Source organism: Aegilops tauschii, chromosome 1 (assembly GCF_002575655.3).
Source record: "Aegilops tauschii subsp. strangulata cultivar AL8/78 chromosome 1, Aet v6.0, whole genome shotgun sequence".
NCBI lineage: Eukaryota > Viridiplantae > Streptophyta > Magnoliopsida > Poales > Poaceae > Aegilops > Aegilops tauschii.
This window is the reverse complement of record NC_053035.3, coordinates 20,522,427-20,542,685: the sequence shown is the minus strand read 5'-3', so window position 1 is coordinate 20,542,685 and position 20,259 is coordinate 20,522,427. Positions and strand designations below refer to the sequence as shown.

Here is a 20,259-nt window from a genome sequence, read left to right as displayed (position 1 = left end):
AGAAAAACGTGGTTTCTATATGGTTTTCCTGCCCGAGGTTGGTTCCGTCGCTGCCTGTGTGAACTGTGATTGTGAGGGTACTCATGCAGTCATGCTGATCCATGTGAGAGTTGTCGTGATGAAAATTCGTAATGGTGACCGCTATGTCGCCCAGCACCGCGTGGATGGTACACTGGGCTGGTAAGTGTTGCTGCTGTTGAGAGTTGCGGCCGCCAGGGGACTCGGTAGATGCTCTTGTTTGAACCGGCATATGCAATGACTTTAATGTTCTTAAGTAGGCTATAAGCCGCCTAGCAGGACGACTTTGGAAATCTTCATGTACGGCGTACATATTGACGTATCAACGTATATAATTTTTGGCAGTCCTACGCATCCGTCAAGTGATAAATCGATTAGATCAGCCGCCTCGGCAGCCGTCAGATGCCAACCGAAACAGCCATCCGATCTACCGTGCCCTGCCATGGCCTGAGTGCCTCTGCCATGGAGCGCCGCTTGCCGACGGAGTTGCCGCGCCTCCTCCGACCCAGCACCCTGAGCAGCTGCCTCTACTCCAGTACGACGGCGACGAGCTTTCACACCGGGCACTCCTCTGGCAATTTCTGCAACTCGAGCTATGTTTCTGAGATATGCGTCGTGTTGTAATGCTTGACCTCATATGCTCTAACATCGGACACTCCTCCGACGCTTTTTGCAACTGGGGATATGCTTTTGAAACAAGAGCCCTGTTGCAGGAGAAAAAATCTTCATCGTCGAAACATTTTTTTCTTGTTAGAACAGGACCTCTCTTGGAGAAACTTTCTGAAACTAGACGATGTTGCTAAAAAAACTTCACCATCGAACCGGTTTTTTTTCTGAAACAAGACCTCTATTACAAAAACCTTCCGAAACAATACGCTTGTTGCAAAAAAAATTGGCTGCGCGGGTCTGGTGGCCAGCGTGAGCGTTGGAACAAAATCGAACTGATGGCTACGCATGTGGCTGATGCTGTGCGTGCATCAGCCGGCTGAAGGATGTCATTTACCTATAATCTTCCCGAAACTTCGCCCAAGGGTCTTCACGTACCTCCGAGAAGCCAGAATTTGAGTTCCAGAGATTTTGAAAGTTGAGGCCCGAACGCGCCAAATTATCGAAGTGCATGATAGCGACATCTTCTCCGTGTGTGACCCCTTTGACCTAGACCATGCACATTATTATGCAGAAACACGCTACTATCATTGGTACCACCGATAGCACTGGTTAGCTACTAATTAATGCACATAGATACATGACAGTTAGCTACGAATTAAGACACATACAACATGCCAAGTAAGTTGGGCGAGCATGGGATCAGGTTATGCCCATATCTTGGTCTATCAGATTATTAGGATACATGTTACTTATCAAAGAAAGAAAAACAATAGGTAGTTATTCCAAACATTTCGATTACACACTCATTGACCGTAAATTCCACAAGTACAGAATCAAATTCATTTTTACTACTTCATCCGTCCCATAATATAAGAGCATTTTTTCACTAGTGCAGTGTCAAAAGCACTCTTATATTACGTGAGGGAGGGAGTAGATTACAACGAAATACACCTGAGAAAAACCTTACAAACTTGAAGCATAAACCAAGCAATCGCAAAGAAAAAAGCACAAATGAAGCATCAATACTAAAAAATATCAGAGAAAATGTATAATGTTTATTTATAGTGAAAACAAATAGTATTAACTCTAGGCAGCCGGAAGCTCAAAGCCTGTGAGACACGTGAATTTGCTTGACCTCCAAACCTCACGCTTAATGTGCCCTCTCCTCAAGGCTCCCCGACTGGACCTTCGCCATTGAGGTAGATACCAGGGTTATGGGCCAAGAGTAGAGATTCAGGGATCTGGGCACGTGGCATGGTCCCTGCCCCCGCATATACCAGCAATCCACGAGGATACGGCCTCCAATGTCAGGCCGGACCATCGGAGGAGCTCCTCGACCGCGCCTTCTTCTCTGATGATAGGACAGTTGGCCATGAGTTGCGCTGTGGTGCACGCATATGGCCCCTGACCAAGAGAATGTACCTGACATTTTGGTTCGCGGCGTGCACAACCGCAGGCGGTCTGTCTCTCGTCTTTCCGCAGCACGTTGACTTCATCATGTCTGGCGGCGGTGTCCGCTCGTTGGCCGGAGGACAGCCCCTGACTTCTGTGGCGGACAGCACGTTCCTTGGCGGTGCAAGCGTGGCCGCCGACGGTCGGACCGGCCTCACCTCCCTGGGCGCCGGTGAACTTTGCAGCGCAGTCTCGGTCATAGCATGCGCGATCATCCACATAATAGTAGTACGTGGACGTCAAGCCCTTGATACCGTCCGCCGGCGACATGCCAGTCATCGGCCCCTGCCAATCACGACGAGGATTAATCGGTGGACAAAACAAAACATTGGATATCAGAAGACTGGGAGGGGTGTGGGTACGTACCTGGCAGAAGCTGTGCCATTGGATGGCGCTCCTGGCGCGGAAAGCGTTGTCGACCACGACGGTGATGAGCAAGATTGGGGCGGTAGTGTGGCCGTCGATGGTTGACCGGCAGCAGTCCGGTGACTCCAGCTGCTTTGCTACTAGCTGCCGCCGCAGCCCGGGGTGAATCTCCATGGCCTAGCCGCCTCTCTCTCCCGGGCGATGGGGTAGTGTATATATATATATATTGGTGACATGTGTTGGTTACGTGCGAATGAAGGAAGCTGAAGCTCCATGGACGCGTTAGGGTCGACGTCGCGCCCTAGCTGGCACATTCAAACAAGCCAACGTGCCTTATTAAACACGGAGTGGACTATGGCAGTGCCACACTGTTGCTTTGACGTATCAAAACATGAAGAGCACGCCATCGTGTAACAAATGAACGGACCGATCTGGAGCTCGTCGCGCTCGCAGCACGTATCACGACTTGGGACGGATAATTGCCGCTGATTGTTTGTCATTCCTGTCAAAATATAGAGCGTACAGGGAGTAGGGCGTTTCGGTGCCCAGGCTCATCTGCACCCGGTTAAAATTTTTTGTAAAATTTTCAAAAAATTTCAAAAAATTCCATATTTTTTTGTATGGTAGACAATTTGATGCGTGAGGCCTGCTCCAAATTTCAAGGCATTTGGACATCTGAGCAGCTCTCAGCAAAAAAGACAAATCGGGCCAAAACAGTACCTGAACAATAAACATTTTTACAGACCCTCAATTTATCTTTTTTGCTGAGAGCCCCTCAGATGTCCAAATGATTTGAAAATTGAAGCGGACTCACGCATCAAATTATCTACCGCACAAAAAAATAGAATTTTTGAATCTTTCTATTATTTGTTTTGATTTTTTTCGTCGGCGCGGGTGCAGATGAGCTCGGGTGCAAAGATGGATTTTCGGCGTACAGGTTTTCTAGAAAAAAGAAATCATACTTTGATCAACGATCAATCAACCAATCCCACTGTACAACGATTGCATGCATGATATTCTAAAGAACGCACATTTCACGTTTAATTAGATAAATCATTACTGGTTCAGAAAGAAAGATAATCATTACTAACCAAGCTGTCAGCTTGATAAGCTACCAACAAATTTTGCAATAAAAGATAAATCATTACTCAAACAGCAATATTCTTTTTGAAACAAGACAAATATTTGACATTTCATTGATTAAAGAAGAATTTTAGACAAGGCCTGCAAAGCGGAGCAAAACTCCACTCTATTGGGATTACAATACTCAAGTGCTTTACGCCTGCGATGGTTTTTTTTCATGTGTATTTTTTCAAAAGAATGTTGAATCCGAATTTTGTGTCATTAAAATATAACTGAACCAACTGAAAATCAATACTCGAGTAAGTTCCATTGGTTAGTGTAACTAGCTTGTGAGTTCGAGTCTTTGCAGTGCATCTTTTGTGCTTACAAAATAAGCTAAAATTGCAAAAACGAATGGTGCAGACCAATGGTGTCAATGCCGCGACCATGCGGAACTAGAGAAGAGCTTTGCCACCAAGCTAGTGGCTGCGTTTTACCACCACATGCATACAAGCCTTATTTGATATAGCTCTGTGCGTTTAAATTTAAATCCAGTTGATTGTTTCGAACGGTAACAATATTTTCCTGGGTCCACCGGGATTTTTGGTTTCCTCGGTTTTCGGATCTCTCGGACCTAAATAAAAAAAACATGCACACAGGTTCTCTAGATGAATTGTTTGCAATGTAGTTCACATTGCTACTAAGTAAGACCGTGTGCGATGTAGGTTGTATCTCACGCCGGCGTCCAGAAAACAGGGAAGCGTGTATTTTAAACTCTTTGTTATATATCATGCAAGACTGACTTCTGCTGGTATAACATTCGCCCATGTTCAGAAGTATGCAGGTCATCTAGTATATATTACTTAAAAAATTATGCAGCACCGCTGGAAAAAAAAACTCGGTTCCTTGCTCGGATTTCCCAGCGGCGTTGGGTTCGGTCTTATCTGTGTGAACTGTGATGTCATGCAGGTGCGTACTCCTTGTTCTATCCTTGTGTGGTTGATCTCTACAAGAGCTGTCATGGTGAAAGTCCATTACGGGGATGGCGACGTCGCCCAGCACGGTAGTGTGACCGGCCATTGATGCTGGCGGCCGCCCAACATATGCATGACATCAACACTCTTACGTAGGCTAAACCAGAAACAGGTACCTTCCCGAAGCTTCCAAAGTTTTAATTTGTGTTCGAGCGATTAAGCAAGCTAAGGCCCAAACGCGCTAAATTATCAAGTGAATGATGGCGACATCTTCACCCTATTTGAACCCACTTGACCTGGACCATGTACACATTATGCAGGAACACGGATGCTACGCTGTTATCCGTGGTAGCACCAGTTATCTACTGATTAATGCAGATACATGTATGATAATCCATGACAAGTAAGTTGGCCAACCAGGGGTTCAGTATGTGTCCATATCTTTCTTTCCTCATGCTTGTTTCCAATCACATTGAACTCGACGAAAATCGTGGCACACCATAATCAACATCCATCAACATGCCATTCTCCTAAAAAATCAATCTTGCCGAGCTCACTAATATATTACATCACCTAAATAGAAGTCATTGAGTGAAGAGCTCATTGACCTACAAGAAAGAATTTGCGTTATAATACACTACGGAGGTGATCTTGGCCCATCTCTCGTTGACGACCGGCCTGCTGCCGGCGGCAATCATAGTTAGAGGTGCTAGGCACCAGCCACCAACCAAGGTGACACTTTCCAAAGGGTGTGGCTAGATATTGGTCGACTGAGATTTAAACAAGTCTCAGTCAAGTGATAGAACATGTAAAAAAATAGAATGAAAATTTCCACGGATCTTCACGTAAGATCCCACGATTATAGCATCGACTGAGACTGAGATTTAGCAATCCCGCTTTCCAAAACAACCCTTTAATTTTCATTTGCTATTTTCAATTATTTTTTCGAAGGCTAAAAGCCACATATTGCAAGTCCAAGCCTTACATGAGCACTCCGGACAGCGAATTAACCCGTGGATAGATGGTTAGAAGGATAGTGATATTCCCATCCCATCAAAGTTTAAGTCTTAGACTTGACACTGCTGCTAGCAATTTTCTGCATTTATTTTAGGGCATCCGATGTTGTGCGTTCAGTTGGAGCCGACGCTCCTGTCTATTATGAATGTGGTGACTTCATCAATCCCAAAATGATGTCTCGGCTTAGTCTCGGAGGTGCTCACAGGGGTAGGTTGTGCGTGCATGCGTTCATAGGAGTGAGTGTATGAACGTCTTCGTCTGTACTGTGATGAAAAAAACAAGAGCACTCCGGACAAAAATCTACATCCACATCTACACATATCTATATCCTATATATATCACACTACTTAGAAAACACGTAAGGTTTCTGTTTCGCACTCCTATTCCGCTGAGACATCGTCCGCCGGTCCGCCTCCCCATCTAGTTCGTGGTTTTTCTCCAACATCGCACGATGGTCGGTTTGGTGGAATGGACGGAGAAACCCACCGAAGCATGCCTCTGGTGAGATCCCTAGCTGTTCTCCACCTTCCTAACCCTAGAGTTTAGGCGAGCAGTGGTGACATGTTCTTGCGACGGTTCAGACGAGGGCCTCAAACACTGTTGGAAGAGGCAATGCACCAACAATGAGGATATGATCGTGGCTGCACGTAGCAGGGCTTACCTATTGCTGATGATAACGTCGTCGTTCCCCGCCGCCGAGGTATAGCTTGAATTTTTCCCTATTCTCTCCTTCCTCCAATCATCACCTAACAAAGGAACTAGCGACACTCGCAACCATCTTCATCCATCGAGGTTGCTATTTCTTTACCTGTTATAAATTTTGAAGTCCTCTAATTTGTTTCCTAACGTATGTTTTGCTTGTGTATGCGATTATTATTGGGATACCTGTTCCTCAACAAAAGGAAAAATGATATATTAGATATATAGATATTAAAAAAATCTGGATTATCATACATTCAATGACCGATAAATTACACATTTACACAAACAAATTTATTTCCCCTACGTTACAAAGAAATACACCTGCGGAAAAACTTACAAACTCAAAGCAGCGGCAACTCCAGAAATATCAAGCAAAATGTACAATGTTCGTTTACAATGAAAATTAGAAAAGGAGAAATCAAGGAGGCTGTGAAGGCGAGCATTTGGTAGGACATAAACAGCTGATGAGACACAAAGCATTTCCTAAGCTGGCTTAAATATCCTCCATGGTTTGGATGTTGGATCCCAACAAGAACGGACGGTGGGGATATCGTCCATTTAAGCGGAGGGCATCCAAACTGTGATTTCTTTGACCTTCAAACCTCTCTTTGAACAGCGCGTAACTGCCGAGAGACTACCGGAGGAGCCACTGGACCAGGCCATTCTGGTAGATAGTAGAGTTACCGGCCATGAGTTGCCCTTCGGGGCAACCATGGACGGCGAGGTCGCTGCCCCCGCATAGACCAGCAACCCATCGAAGGAGCCGCACGACTGGGCCTTCGTCATTAGTAAGGTAGATAACAGAGTTACTACCGGCCATGAGCTGCGCTTCTGGGCACACGCCGGCGGCATGGACTTCTCGATAGCCCGTGCGCACGCAGTAGTCGGCGGTCGGTCCCTCGTGTATCCATGGCGCGTTCACTGCACTGTCTACCGTATGGGTGGATGCGCAGCCGCCAGTGCACGGGCTGGCCTCGCTTCTCTGCACGTCGGTGAACACAGTGGACTGGTCCTCCATGAACCTGTACGTGAACATCACGCTCTCAATCCCGTCTGCCGACGGTGTGGCTGCCTGCAGCCCCTGCCAAGTGCCAACCACTGCGAGGATTAAACTGTGAACAAAGCATTCAACATCACGCGCGACGGAAGATATTTGGTGGTGCGTACCTTGCGGAGGCCAGGGCATTGGTTGGCGCGGGTCTTGCCGATGAGAGAGTTGATGATGACGACGGTGTCGCTCATGGTCATGGCCGTCGATGGTTGACCGGCAGTCCAGAGACTCGAAGTTCTTTGCTACTAGCAGTCTGGGGAATCGATCGATCTTCTTGGGTACGAGCTCTCTCTGACGATAGCACATCATATATGTGTTGGGGTTTCGTTGGACCTGGGACGGAAGGAAGCCGAAACGTGGACGCGCAGCGGGCGTCCCGCGTTACACACGGTCGACAACTCTCTCATCGGCAAGAAATAATAGGCTAAGCCAAACACGCAGTCAACTAGTCGATCAAGCAACATTCATTCATATTCACGAGGGAGATACGTATACGTATGACTATGGCATCAGCACTCTTACGTACGCACGCAAGGGAAATGTTTCATCAACAAGGAAGCTATCACCAGGACACGGTCCAACGGGGCATATTTGGATTCGGTCCACTGACTAATTGCTGTATTATCATATTATAATTGAATTACTGGAAGATACTAAGAAAATGTACCCTATTTATGATCCCAGCGAGCATTGACGAAGACGACTTCTGCACACAACACACACACACACACAAGGAGTAAAACTCTCTTTTACAACTCTATTTAAAACCTAAACCCTAAATCCCATGCAAACAAAAGCTCTATTTAGAATCGATCAATGGCTCTATGTTCCAGCCAACCAGTGTGCTTGCTGTCATTTCTCCATTTTCGTTTCACCGACATCCCTGTCAAATTGTCTGTTGTACATTAGCAGTTGCCACTGTGAAGTGTGAACAATCAAGATTGCATGAAATTAGTCTTCATACATTGTAATTTGCATGCATTTTCCCAAATGAGAATGCATTAACTTATATGGTTGCCCCTTCATCCATAAGTGTGGAGCCAGCTTTTTTAAGTGGTTGGAGAAACACAAACAATCGATGCAGCTCCAAAGTCCCAACTGCTATGTTCCAACAGTCAATGGCACAGCCTTGGTCTTAACTAGAGGCCCGCCATATGATAGACTGCGAAGGGTGTCACATGCTGGATGCTGCATGTCTCGGGCTGTATTTCCCTAGTGCTTAGGCTACTCATAGGGGAGTATCATATACTGCCTCCTTTCTGGTTTATAGGGATCAATTCAAAAATCTCATCAACCAAGGTAGATGGTGAGTGGTGGAATTTTTTTTATAATTTGCAAAAGCACCCAATTAATGCTCTTGTTTTCCTTAAAAAATTATGTCTACCAATGTATTAATTGCAATGCATGCATACATAAAGTACATGCATTGGTCAATTTTCTCTTAATACTTGCATGCAATGCTTTAATGCACCTTGAAATCTGAACTTGTGATGGAGAACAACCAAATTGAGTCTTATAAAATGGAAAAACTAAGATTTTGAGATAAGCCCTATAAACCGGAAAGGAAGAAGTACTAGTATCATGCATCTGATACTAGTGTATGATACCATATTCATAGTGCATAATATCATAGAGTAGTATCATAGATGATCATATTTATTGCCATGCATGATACAAAGTTGTATAGCATTTAATATGATACGGTGTCTATCTATATTACTCTAACCCTCTCTCTTCTTTAATTCTCTGTTACATCACCGTGTTTGCTATTCCCAAGTGCATGATACCGGCTAAAATACCACCACTATGGCCAGCCTTAAACAAAATTTTTGTTCCATCAAGGAAGTGGAAGGGCTCGGATCCCAATCATAATTCATAATAGTGCGTTGAGATGGTCAAGACCAATTTAGGTCATAGAAAATTTGAGATGCCCAGAGTGATCTATTTACAAACCACTAGCACTCAGGATTGCCTCCATGTTTTGTCACTCAAGTGAACTACCTAATTATTCAAGTTTTGTCACTCAAGTCAACTAGAATTGCCTCCATGTTTTGTCACTCAAGTCAACTAGCTAATTATTCATTTTTTGGCATGGAACTACTACCTAATTATTCATCATTATATTTGAAAACATGAGAAGTGTGGTCAATTTTTTTCGGAAAAGGGTATTACCCCGGCCTCTGCATCACATGATGCACAGAGCCATATTATTAAACATGAATCAAGTTGTAGTCACCGAGTTCAACACAAAAGAAAAAGAAAAACACGATCATAGATGGTTGAACCCGCAATTATGTAGCTCATCCACGTAATCTACGATTGGCTTGCTAGCCAATCTAGTTGAATAAACCATGTCCAACGGATTCTAGTCGGTTGCATCCAGAGGCCATAAGCACCAGCGCTTCCACACGCTGCAGTGATGACCACATACTTTTGAAATCCGTCGCCCTGTAGATAACCTACAAGAAATTAGGAATAGTTGATCTTTTTTTTCTTTTTAAAAAGTGAAATAGATGATCTGTTAAAAACACAATCATTCTGACAATTCCATATTGCCCAGAGAAGTATCTTCAATTAGCAAGACAACAATAGATAATTGTTCGAAACATCTGGAGTACAGAACCATTCACCGATAAGTCGGGCAACAACTGCACGATCAAATTCCCTTTCACTGGATTACAAAGAAATACAACTGTGATTTCTCTACAAATTCGACACGTCAATTAATGAAATGACAACACCAAAAATATCGTGGAAACTACATAATTTTATTTACAGTGGGAAAGCTTTTGACAATGCTAAATCAAGGCGGCGGGAAGCTGGGAGCCCGTGAAACATGAGGATTTGCTCGACCTATAAACCTTACGTCTAATGGGCCGTCTCCTCGGCAGCGCATAACAGGGTCACACCTCCCGCCGCATACAGCTGAGACCCACAAGGCCGCGGCCGTCAATCCGACGGCGGACCACCGGAGGAACCGCACGACCGGGCCTTCGTCATTGAGGTAGATAGTAGTGTTACCAGCCATGAGTTGCGCCTCAACGCACGCATGGTCCCGGCCGCCGCGGACGTAGACGAGTTCTTGCTCGCCCGTCGGTGTTCGTCGGCAGGCGGAAGGCCCCGCATAGCTGCGTGGCACACGGACGCGATGTCCGGCGTCGGCGCGTGCGCGGTCGCCGGCGGACGGCCAGGCCTCGCGTCCCTGCGCGTCGGTGAAGGTCGCGGCGCGGTTGCGGCCGTAGCGCGCGCAGTAGGTGAAGGTGCCCGGCCGGTCCGCCACGAAATTGTACGTCAAGGTGTGGCCCTCGATGCTGTGGGCCGCCGGCGTGCCGGTCTGCAGCCCCCATCAACCACCACACAATTAGTCGATCGGTGGATGAAATTAACATCTAACATCACTCGGTGACAGACCCCTGGGATGGGCGGCGTAGTTACCTCGCGGGTGCCGTGCCATTGGATGGCGACGCTCCTGGCGAGGAGAGGGTTGTCGACGGCGACGGTGATGAGGACGGTGTCCCCCCGTACAGCGTGGAAGGTTGCGGAGGTAGCTTGGCCGTTGGTGGTTGGCTGGCGGCCCGGGGACTCCAGCTCCATTGCTTGCCGCAGCTCGGGGTCACCTCTCATGGCTTGGAAGCTATAGGTCGTGGCTGCCCCACCCCCTCTCTCACTGACGATGGGGTCGTAAGCATATGCATGTGATAGGTTCCGTGCGAAGGAAGCAGCGGGCGTGGCGCGTCACGGTCGACGTCAAGCCGTAGCTGGGCACGCCAACGTGCCAATCATCACAAGAAACACGCCAACGTGCAGTCAACTAGACTAAGCTCGTTAATCATCAAATAGTTAGAGGTGCTAGGCACGAGCCGCCATCCAACGTGACAATTTCCAAAACAACCCTTAATGTTCGTTTGCTATTTTCGTTTTTTTTCTTTTTTGTCACATATACGCAAAACTTGCATATCATTTTCCTTTTAAGGAAGGTCATCATGGCTCGCTTTATTAAATCACAAAAACATTTACATCGTCTACGAGCACGCCGACAATAAAGTCAGGAGGCTCGTCTAACCAAGTAAGAGTAGACTTATTACAAAAAGGAAAAGGTCAAAAATAAACCTCGAATTTATGGACGAAAGCTAAATTGAACCCTGAACTTCCAATTCCTGAAATCAGCACACTAAATTCTTCGATTCCCATCTATTTTGAACCTTGAGAGCATCCCAAACAGGGATTGTCGACGTGGCAGGTTGAATCCCGGGATTGTTCACTGTGGAAGCCACTGGGCCGGCCCAACAGACGCAAAAAAAAAGAACTGAGAGTTTTTTCGTAATATGCGACGTAAAATAGACAATTGTTTATTGCGTACGCAACTGGACTGGCCCACCACATGCGAAGCGAGTTACTTTTTTCCCTTTCTCATAAGGGCATCTCCAACAGTTTGTATGTTAGCTTGTTGGTAAATTATGTCATGTCATCAATCAACACCTTAACATACAACAACTCCAATGGATTGTATCTAGTTTGCCCAATAAATTGTGAGATAATATATAAGGTGCTCTCTCATTCTACATTGGAGCTTGTGCAAGGGGTGTTGGTTCATGTACATACAACCTTTCTCTCTTTCCTTATTTATTGTATAACACATCATCAAAAATTCTATTTGGCAAAGTCTACCAACAACTATGTTACAACCATTGGAGATGCCCTAAGGCGCGACGTAAAAATACATAGAAAATAGGCAAACCCGAAGCAGTCGAACTTGCTACCTGGTGCTGCCAAACTCCGCGACCAAGCCACTGGAACAAATGGTTGTTATCGATTTAATGAGAGGCCAGATCAATTAAGCAACAAACCGCAAAGTCAAGATTAAAAAAATACATAATTAAGGGCATAAAAATTTGGAAAACGTAAACAAATTGTGAATCTCCGAGAAACATTAAAGTGCGAATACTTTTTAAAAATTCTTAATAAATTTTTATTTTTTTAAAACAGAATCAATTTTGAGAAAGCGATCACTTTGTAAAACACAAACATCGCTTCAAACATGGGAACAAATTTGAAACATGAACAAAGTTTTAAAGTGCAAACACCTTTTCGAAATTTTTTAAAAATGGGAGCAACTTCTGAAACCTGAACAAATGTGTGAGATGTTGAGTACTTTAAAAAAATATGAACAACTTTTTGAAAAGAGAATCAATTTCGAAAAAGTGAACACTTTTTGAATAAATGGGAACATATTTTGAAGACTAAACAAAATTTAATGTCCGAACACTTTCAGATTTTTTTTAAATGGGAGCAACTTCTGAAACCTGAACAATTGTGTGAGAAAAATATTGAATACTTTTAGAAATGAACAACTTTTTGAAAACAGAACACTTTTTCATTTTACTAAAATGGGAGAAACTTTTTAAACAATGTAAAAAAATGTTCGTATAGTTTTGTAAAATGTTCATCGTCATTTAGGAAATGCTAAACATGTATTTGGCAAAACGTTACCGTGAACCCAACTTTTTTTGAAAACGCGTAGTTAAAAAAATGTACATAATGTATTTGAAAAATGTCGAAAGTATATAAAGTAATATGAAGGGGAAAAAGCTGGAGAAAACCGATGAGAAATAAAGAAACCCAAAGGAAAAAAGCAAAAGAAAAAAAATGAAAACCATAGCAGAGCGGGGGCGCGAGCCACTGGTCTAATGGGCCGGCCGGTTTTACTTGCCAAGTCAAAAAAAAAAACCCAGCGAAACCGTCTCAAGGTTCAACATAGACTGAGATTGTACAGTTCGGTGTGCTGATTTCAGGGATTGAAAATTCAGGGTTCAATTTAGCTTTCGTCTACAAGTTCAAGGTTTGTTTTGGACTTTTTCCTTACAAAAATTATAGTTAGGTAGCATGTAGCGACCAGACCTCAGACGGTCAAGTCTCTGTGCTTTAGTGTCATCCCTGGATCGGTATGCTAGCTGACACACACAGTACTCGAGGATTTATAACAGAGGTAAATCACATGTATAAAGTAACGTAAAATATTATTACCTCAATCCAAATGGCGTAAGTAACAAGGTTGTGGATTCCCATCAACACCAACGGCAAAGTTGAGTGTAGAAATCGTAACCCTAACGTATCACTTACTCGTCGTAAGAAAATCCTGCAACATGAGACGTTGCAGCCACAAAGGGTCAGTACATTGAATGTACTGGCAAATTCACACCATATGATTATGATGAATAAAGGCTATCACTACATGCATATATGGCTGGTGGAAAAGCTCTATGGTTATAATGTTTTTGCGAAAAGCCAATTTTTCCCTACTACAAAGGAATATAATTTATTTAACTACAAAGTTGGTTGAAAATATTGAGAAGGTAAACCCCCTCTCAATCCCAATTAAAAGTAATCATTAACAATCCAACAAATTAATTATGAAGTGATGAGATCAATATGACAATCCAAGAACCAGATACTCAAGATGTCCATAACCGGGGACACGGCTAATCATGATTAGTTCGTACTCTGCAGAGGTTTGTGCACTTTTCCCCACAAGACTCGATCTCATCCGTTGGATTTCTCGCACTACATAATGTTTGAGAAACGGATGACCGAGACATAGTCTTTCCGAAGAGGTCCCCTTAACCGATAGATAGGCATGTACATCTACAACCCCCTACATCTGCTAGCCCATCATGAAAAGGTTTTCCACAACTTACTCAACTATGCCAGAGCCCATAATGGCATGTGGTTGCATACGCAAGTTTCTAGCATGAATAATCTTATGATCCCTTTGAGCCTGGGTGGCAGTCCATAGGAGAATCACACGGTACCCCTGTTAGAGATCCAAGAGATCCTTACTACTTTGCTAGAAGATGCTATTTTACAAGTCCTGAAGGGGCAAAACAAATCTATGAACATGAGCTGCTACATGAAAGAGAGCAAGGTGTTGGAGTGGGTATGGAACTGTGAACTTTTAAAGGATAGGGGTCATGGGTCATGTTTCCTCTGTGTTCACAAGCAGACAAGCCATGGCTGTAGCTTTCATTTGACCAGACGAGGAGGACACGGGTACATCTCACATCACACGGCACGGGCTGGAACCGAGTTCACGTCGGGCGATCTGACCTCCTAGTGCTTCGTGTGACGAAACATGAGGAAGCCAAAATATCCTTGGAACTTGCTTATCCTGTACTGTCACGAACCACTTGGAGAAAAATATCTCTGGAACTTGCTTATCCTGCTTTCGTAGTGGTGCTTTGTACTAACCACTTGATAAAATAATCTGGGTGGTGTCACGTCCCATGACCCGCTAACTCCAACGCGTTAGTGACGGTCGCTCACCAGAAATTGCGACGCTCCCGATCGACTTAAAACTCTGCGTCGTTTTGCATCTCAGCTCTGTTCGCGCCATGATACTTTTTGGTGTCAATTTACCGGGCCGAGTGGCTGAGTGCAACCCCTCGCCTCTTTTTGAGGTGTGATTTTCACAATGAACCTTTGCAAAATGCATCCAAACACTCCCCAACCTCATAATAGGTCGGTGCTGGCCGTTTCGTGGATTCGGCAAACCGTCGTCTTCGTTCGGGCGTTTACGTGTTTGATTTTTTTGATCCACGGTTCTCTTTTGTTGTTTCGATGCTTTGGTCCTTTGGTGTCTTAGCACGGCGATTTCTCAACTGTATACTACAAGAAGGTTTGCTCAGCTTTGGTTATGAAGGGGCTTTGATGGTAGCGCGCTTTTGGCTCGCTCCCGTACTTGTAGTCATCGCTAGGTGGTTCATAGGTCTAACTATAATATTTGTTACTTCTGTTATTCTTTATACTGTCATGTCAGGTTATGAATATATCAAAAAAAAATTAAAACTAAAAGAATGACATACAATGTTTTGCAAAGTGACCCTCAACATTGCTCGTTCCACTGGCACTCTACTCCTCCGACGGATATGATCTAGATTTGGGCAAAGGCAGCCTCTCGGTCTCTAAGAGAGAAGTCAGGTAAGCCACAGTGAAAGCTAGTGTAAAACAAAGAAGGAAAGTCAGAGTTACTGTAGTGAACATTGTATTTATCTACTGTAGTAGATACTGTACGCTATATGAATAACTTACCCGGCCTCTCTCCTTCGCGTTAGAGGATGTCATATCGTCGTGTGGTTCCACTCCACCTTGGACAGGGAAAATGGAGGCGGGTATGGCGGAGGGTGGAGCGCATGGTCCATGTCTGTACGGTGTCTGGACCTGTTCTCGAGGAAGAACCGCCGCTGTTGGCTTCGGACATCACTGTGACACCAACCAGCAGAGCTTCTGTTCCGGCGTCCACAGTCCACACCGACCACCCATCACAGTTCACACAACACCTTCTTTTTCGCTCAGGCTGCATGCGTGCGTGCGTACCCAGCCCGTTTCTGTAATACTAGTTGGAGATGACCAGCTCTTCACTGTTCCTTGCGTGAGAAAAGCGCAGCAGAGGGCTCGCTGTCAGCATACATCTATGGGGCAGCATGCTTGTCCATAGTTGCAACTTGCTAGCCTTGTTTGAGAACTCTGATGGTCTCTATTTTTGCCTTTTCAAAGTAGAGTGAACAAAAAAAAAGTCTAAAGTCATAAGTCTAGTCGCGAATATTCACGCGAGCGCACGAGCTATCATGTGCATGCAACTACTTGTGGCTGTAGCATTTGTGATATAGTGGAAGCCCCCCTTATATGTTGGTCATCACCCCCTTAGCTTAGCAGGGTGGGACTAAAAATTTAGTCCAGACATAAAAGCCGCCATTCTATCTATCCCCGTGCGTGCTTCTACGTTGTCCAGACCCAACCGGCGGCTGCCATGGGCCACAGTCGAGTCCATATACTCACATCGACATGCATGCATAGTTGGCTGTGACATGCAAATTTATTGCTGGACACAACGGTTTCTATAGCGGGCCATAATTATTTTCTCTTTCTTTAATCAAGTCAGGCCAACTGAGTGGTTCTATTTTATTCTATTTTTTCCTTTTAGATTGAGGCTGGTCATAGTGGGGAGTACTACCTCCATAGTGCATAGTATCATAGATTAGTATCATAGGTGGTCTCATTTATTGCCATGCATGACACATAGTAGTATCACATTTATTATGTTACGAGTCCCAAGTGCATGATACTACTTATGTTACCCCACTATAGACAGCCTAAGATAGGTACCGGACGGACCTCCTACTAGTACTATTTGGTCGTCACTTTAATATTTAATGGATCCAAGGCTGCAGCCCAAATCCAAACACGACTAGTCTACATGCACGGTTCAGTTAGTTGTATTTCTTCAAATATAAATATTAAAATATTTTAGTTGATAAGGGAATAAGATGATTCGGATACAACACATGCACGAAAGAGGACGATTCCAAATAGTTCTTCCTCCTCCTCATCTTCCTCCCCCGCAAATTGACCCACCCGCAGCTCTCGGTTGAACCGCCATATCTCCTGTCACAAGCGATTGGCACCGTCTCGCTGCTCCGCCATGCCCGAACTACCTCTTCCGCCTGCCCCATATATGCTCATTGCTATCATATCGTCCTAGTCTCCGACGAACTACCTCTTCGTCCTGCCCCATATATGCTCGTTGTTGTCGCATCGTCCTAGTCTCCGACGAACTACCTCTTCCGCCTGCCCCATATATGCTTGCTGGCACTATGGACGGTGCCCCATCTTCGTCAGTGTCGCTATGGATGTCGTATCGTCTCCATCTCCGGGAATCTACCTCCTCCGCCTGCCCCATCTCCGTCGGTGTCGCTATGGACGCTATATCATCTCCATCTCCGGGAAACTACCTCTTCCGACTGCCCTGTTTCCGTCAGTGACATCGCAGACGGCCACATCATCCGCATCTTCGGTAAACTACCTCTTCCGCCTGCCTTTCCGTAAATGACATTGCGGATGCCACATCGTCCGCGTCTCCGACAAACCACCTCTTTAATTAGCCCGCCTCTCTGTCAATGATGTTACGGATGGCCACATCGTCCATTTCTCCGACAAACTACCTCCTAGGCCTGCCTCTCCATCAATGACGTTGCGGACGGCCACATCGTCCTTGTCTACCTCTCCATCAATGACGTCGCGGACGGCCACATCGTCCCTGTAGCGATAAATTTGTGATGTAAACGGTCATGCTGAACTTGTGTAACGGTAGTTAATTAGTTTGGGTACGATGAACCTACGTACATCTAGTTAATTAGTTTGGGTTCGATGAACCTGCATTGATTATGTTTACTATATGTTGGATATTTTTGCTAACTCTTTCTCTTCGTGTTACTCAAGTATATTATGTTGCATACTATTGTTGAATTCGCTTTATGAAGATGCATCTCTAAGAGGTGTATAGGTCCTGGATGGCAAAGAAGTGCTATGCCGTGTACATAGGGAGGGTTTCGGGAGTTTATGACGAGTGACCAGAGTGTCAGGCCCAAGTGTCAGGGTTCTCGGGTGGCAGCCAGAAAGGTTTCGATAACAGACAAGAAGTGGAAGCTACTTACTTGAGGTTCACGCTAGCGCGAGAGAGGAATCAGAACCGGCGCCTCATGTACTGCATAATTTCGCTCTTGCTCATAGTGATAGGTATTCTCTTCTATATCATGGTATAGATGGATGATGAAACATGTGTATGGAATGACGATGTAGTTGCATGTATTCGAGACATATCATAACAAGTATCGCTATTTCGAGAATGATGATGACGAGAGATATCATTTGTGTTGGATGATGATGACATGATTTGATAAGACTATTTGTATGTGTATGATATGATGAGACTGTTGGAGAACATAGCAGAAATTTAAAATTTTCTACATATCACCAAGATCAATATATGGAATCATCTAGCAACGAGAGAGAGGGGAGTGCATCTACATACCCTTGTAGACCGCGTGCGGAAGCGTTCAAGAGAACGGGGTTGATGGAGTCGTACTCGTCGTGATCCAAATCACCGATGATCATGTAGGGTAACGCAGCAGAAAACAAAAATTTTCCGACCTACGCACCAGCCCAGGACCACTATGGAGACTGCATACATGGTTTGATCTTTTTCGTTACCGACTCGTAGCGCAGCGGGAAGTAGAGTCGATGACGATCGGCGGTGCAGATCCCCGCAGCTAGGATTTACATCCTCCCAACCGCGAGGATGTATACCCTCATCTGCTCCTCAGACAGCCCTCCGGGAGGTGGTCGAACAGCCCCCCGGACGGTGTCGCGGACAGCCCTTCGGGAGGACCTTCGAAACTCGAACGGTCACTCGGACAGCCCTTCGGGAGGACCTTCGAAACTCGGACGGTCACATGGACAGCCCTTCGGGAGGCACTCACGAACTAAGACCGAAACTACGATCTCTCTACAGAGTTGCACACATACGGTGTCATCTATCCGGCAGGGCTTCGCCGTTCAGAACTAGTTCCTGCCGGAACCCAGACAGCCTTTCGGCTCTACGAAACTATTTCGCGGGGAGGGAGAGAGAAGCCAGATCATTGCATGGCACTTGTATGTGAGAAGGGATGATCCTTTAGGCAGCCCCCTCCAGCCCTATTTATAGGCCAAGCCCAAGGGTGGCTTCTCCAAAAAGCCAATGGGGGAAATACCAAAAAGGCCCTCAAGGTGGCTTCTCCAAGAAGCCAAGCAAAAAGCACTTTCACTATTCATGACGACATTTTTCAGCGTCCGTTCGAACTGAAAATATTTATGTGGGCTCAGAACATTTCCAGTACCCACTAAAATAATTTTCAACGCGTTCCGAAATAATTTCGGTTTAGTGATTTTCATCTGCGAAAAGCAAACAAGAATGCGTTTTCACTATTCATGAAGACAATTTTTCGCGTCCACTAAATCCGAAAATATTTCTGTGGGTCTTAGAATAATTCCAGTATCCACAAAAATGATTTTGGATTCGTTCTGAAACAATTTCAGATTAGTGAATTTCATCTGCGAAAAACAGCCAAAGCGGTACCGGCAGCTCGGAAACATTTTCGGTTTTCATTTCTGAAAATTCCAAAAAGTTTCCAGAATGATTCTGGCACCCTCCAAGAATTATCAGGCATGTGCCGAAACCATTTTGACTTAATGGCATACCCCGAAAAAACTTTTTCGGTTTCACCGAAACTCATCCGGTGACCTCTCTCTGCGGTACGATTCCGCTGTCCGAAACTTTTCGGTGTCCGAAATTTTTCGGTGATTTTCTCTCAGACTCCGTGTCTAGTATTCAGCAGATAGATGACCCTTAAGCGTGTGACCCTATAGGTTCGGTGAAGTATAGACATGACCTGGAACCCCTTCCGATCAATGATCAACATCGGAGGCGTGGACACCCATATTGACCCCTATACCCACACGAATGAATATTCGAGTGAACCTCCAGTTGAGGTGAGCTATTCCTGTTGCTTCCCGATATATCACAAACACTTGAGGTGAGATTTATTGCATCCCCGTGGGCCAACACTTTGTCCACTATGCAAGTTACCTCGTTACCGGTTTTGTTCTCTTTTCTCGTTTCGTGTTCCGGCATCCCCGTGATCAAATTACAAAGTGTCTGGCTAGACGATGATGGACACCGTAATACCGAGTGGGCCTGAGTATATCTCTCCATCGTCGGAGGAGCAAATCCCAATCTCGAGCTATCAAGTTACTTAACATACTTTCCCATGAACCCGTAAGCCGCCGTAATAGCCATCCAGTTACGGATGACGTTTAACAAACCCCAAAGTTCTTGAAGCAAGCATGAAGAAACTCGATACTCTCATGGTCTAAGGAATTATGCAAACATTAACTATCTCTGTGTTATAAACCATTAACTTGTGACGAATGAATCTCTTAGCATAACATCAATCCGGGTCGATTCAACACAAATGTTCTCTTAACATTGTGCCCTCAAAATTGCTGGCATAGACATGCCCATGATCAGGAAAACAGAACCATCATGCAACACTTGAGCTAGTCTTAGAGGCCAGACTAGGAATACTTCTTACCGTTTATTATTCCACACGTGCATATGAGTCTTCCTCCGAGCCTCGT

At 45.0% G+C, this 20,259-nt stretch overlaps 3 protein-coding genes across 4 annotated transcripts; all 3 read right to left on the bottom strand.

The window, feature by feature from the left end:
• Positions 1–1,407: 1,407 nt before the first annotated feature.
• On the bottom strand, positions 1,408–2,676 carry LOC109748532 (uncharacterized). 2 transcript variants are annotated; one of them, XM_020307559.4, is made up of 3 exons: positions 2,446–2,676; positions 2,050–2,364; positions 1,408–1,978 (listed from the first exon to the last, which is right to left on the bottom strand). In XM_020307559.4, the coding sequence occupies exons 1-3, from the start codon at positions 2,617–2,619 to the stop codon at positions 1,778–1,780; spliced, it is 690 nt and encodes a 229-aa protein (XP_020163148.1). In that variant the 5' UTR covers positions 2,620–2,676; the 3' UTR covers positions 1,408–1,777. The 2 variants fall into 2 exon arrangements, with proteins under 2 accessions (XP_020163148.1, XP_020163149.1); XM_020307560.4 differs by having other exon boundaries at positions 1,408–2,364.
• Positions 2,677–6,425: 3,749 nt separating this feature from the next.
• Positions 6,426–7,529, bottom strand: LOC109748537 (uncharacterized). The gene is made up of 2 exons (XM_020307567.4): positions 7,368–7,529; positions 6,426–7,281 (listed from the first exon to the last, which is right to left on the bottom strand). The coding sequence occupies exons 1-2, from the start codon at positions 7,446–7,448 to the stop codon at positions 6,835–6,837; spliced, it is 528 nt and encodes a 175-aa protein (XP_020163156.1). The 5' UTR covers positions 7,449–7,529; the 3' UTR covers positions 6,426–6,834.
• Positions 7,530–9,949: 2,420 nt separating this feature from the next.
• Positions 9,950–10,932, bottom strand: LOC109748533 (uncharacterized). The gene is made up of 2 exons (XM_020307562.3): positions 10,687–10,932; positions 9,950–10,585 (listed from the first exon to the last, which is right to left on the bottom strand). The coding sequence occupies exons 1-2, from the start codon at positions 10,873–10,875 to the stop codon at positions 10,055–10,057; spliced, it is 720 nt and encodes a 239-aa protein (XP_020163151.1). The 5' UTR covers positions 10,876–10,932; the 3' UTR covers positions 9,950–10,054.
• Between the last annotated feature and the right edge of the window lie 9,327 nt (positions 10,933–20,259).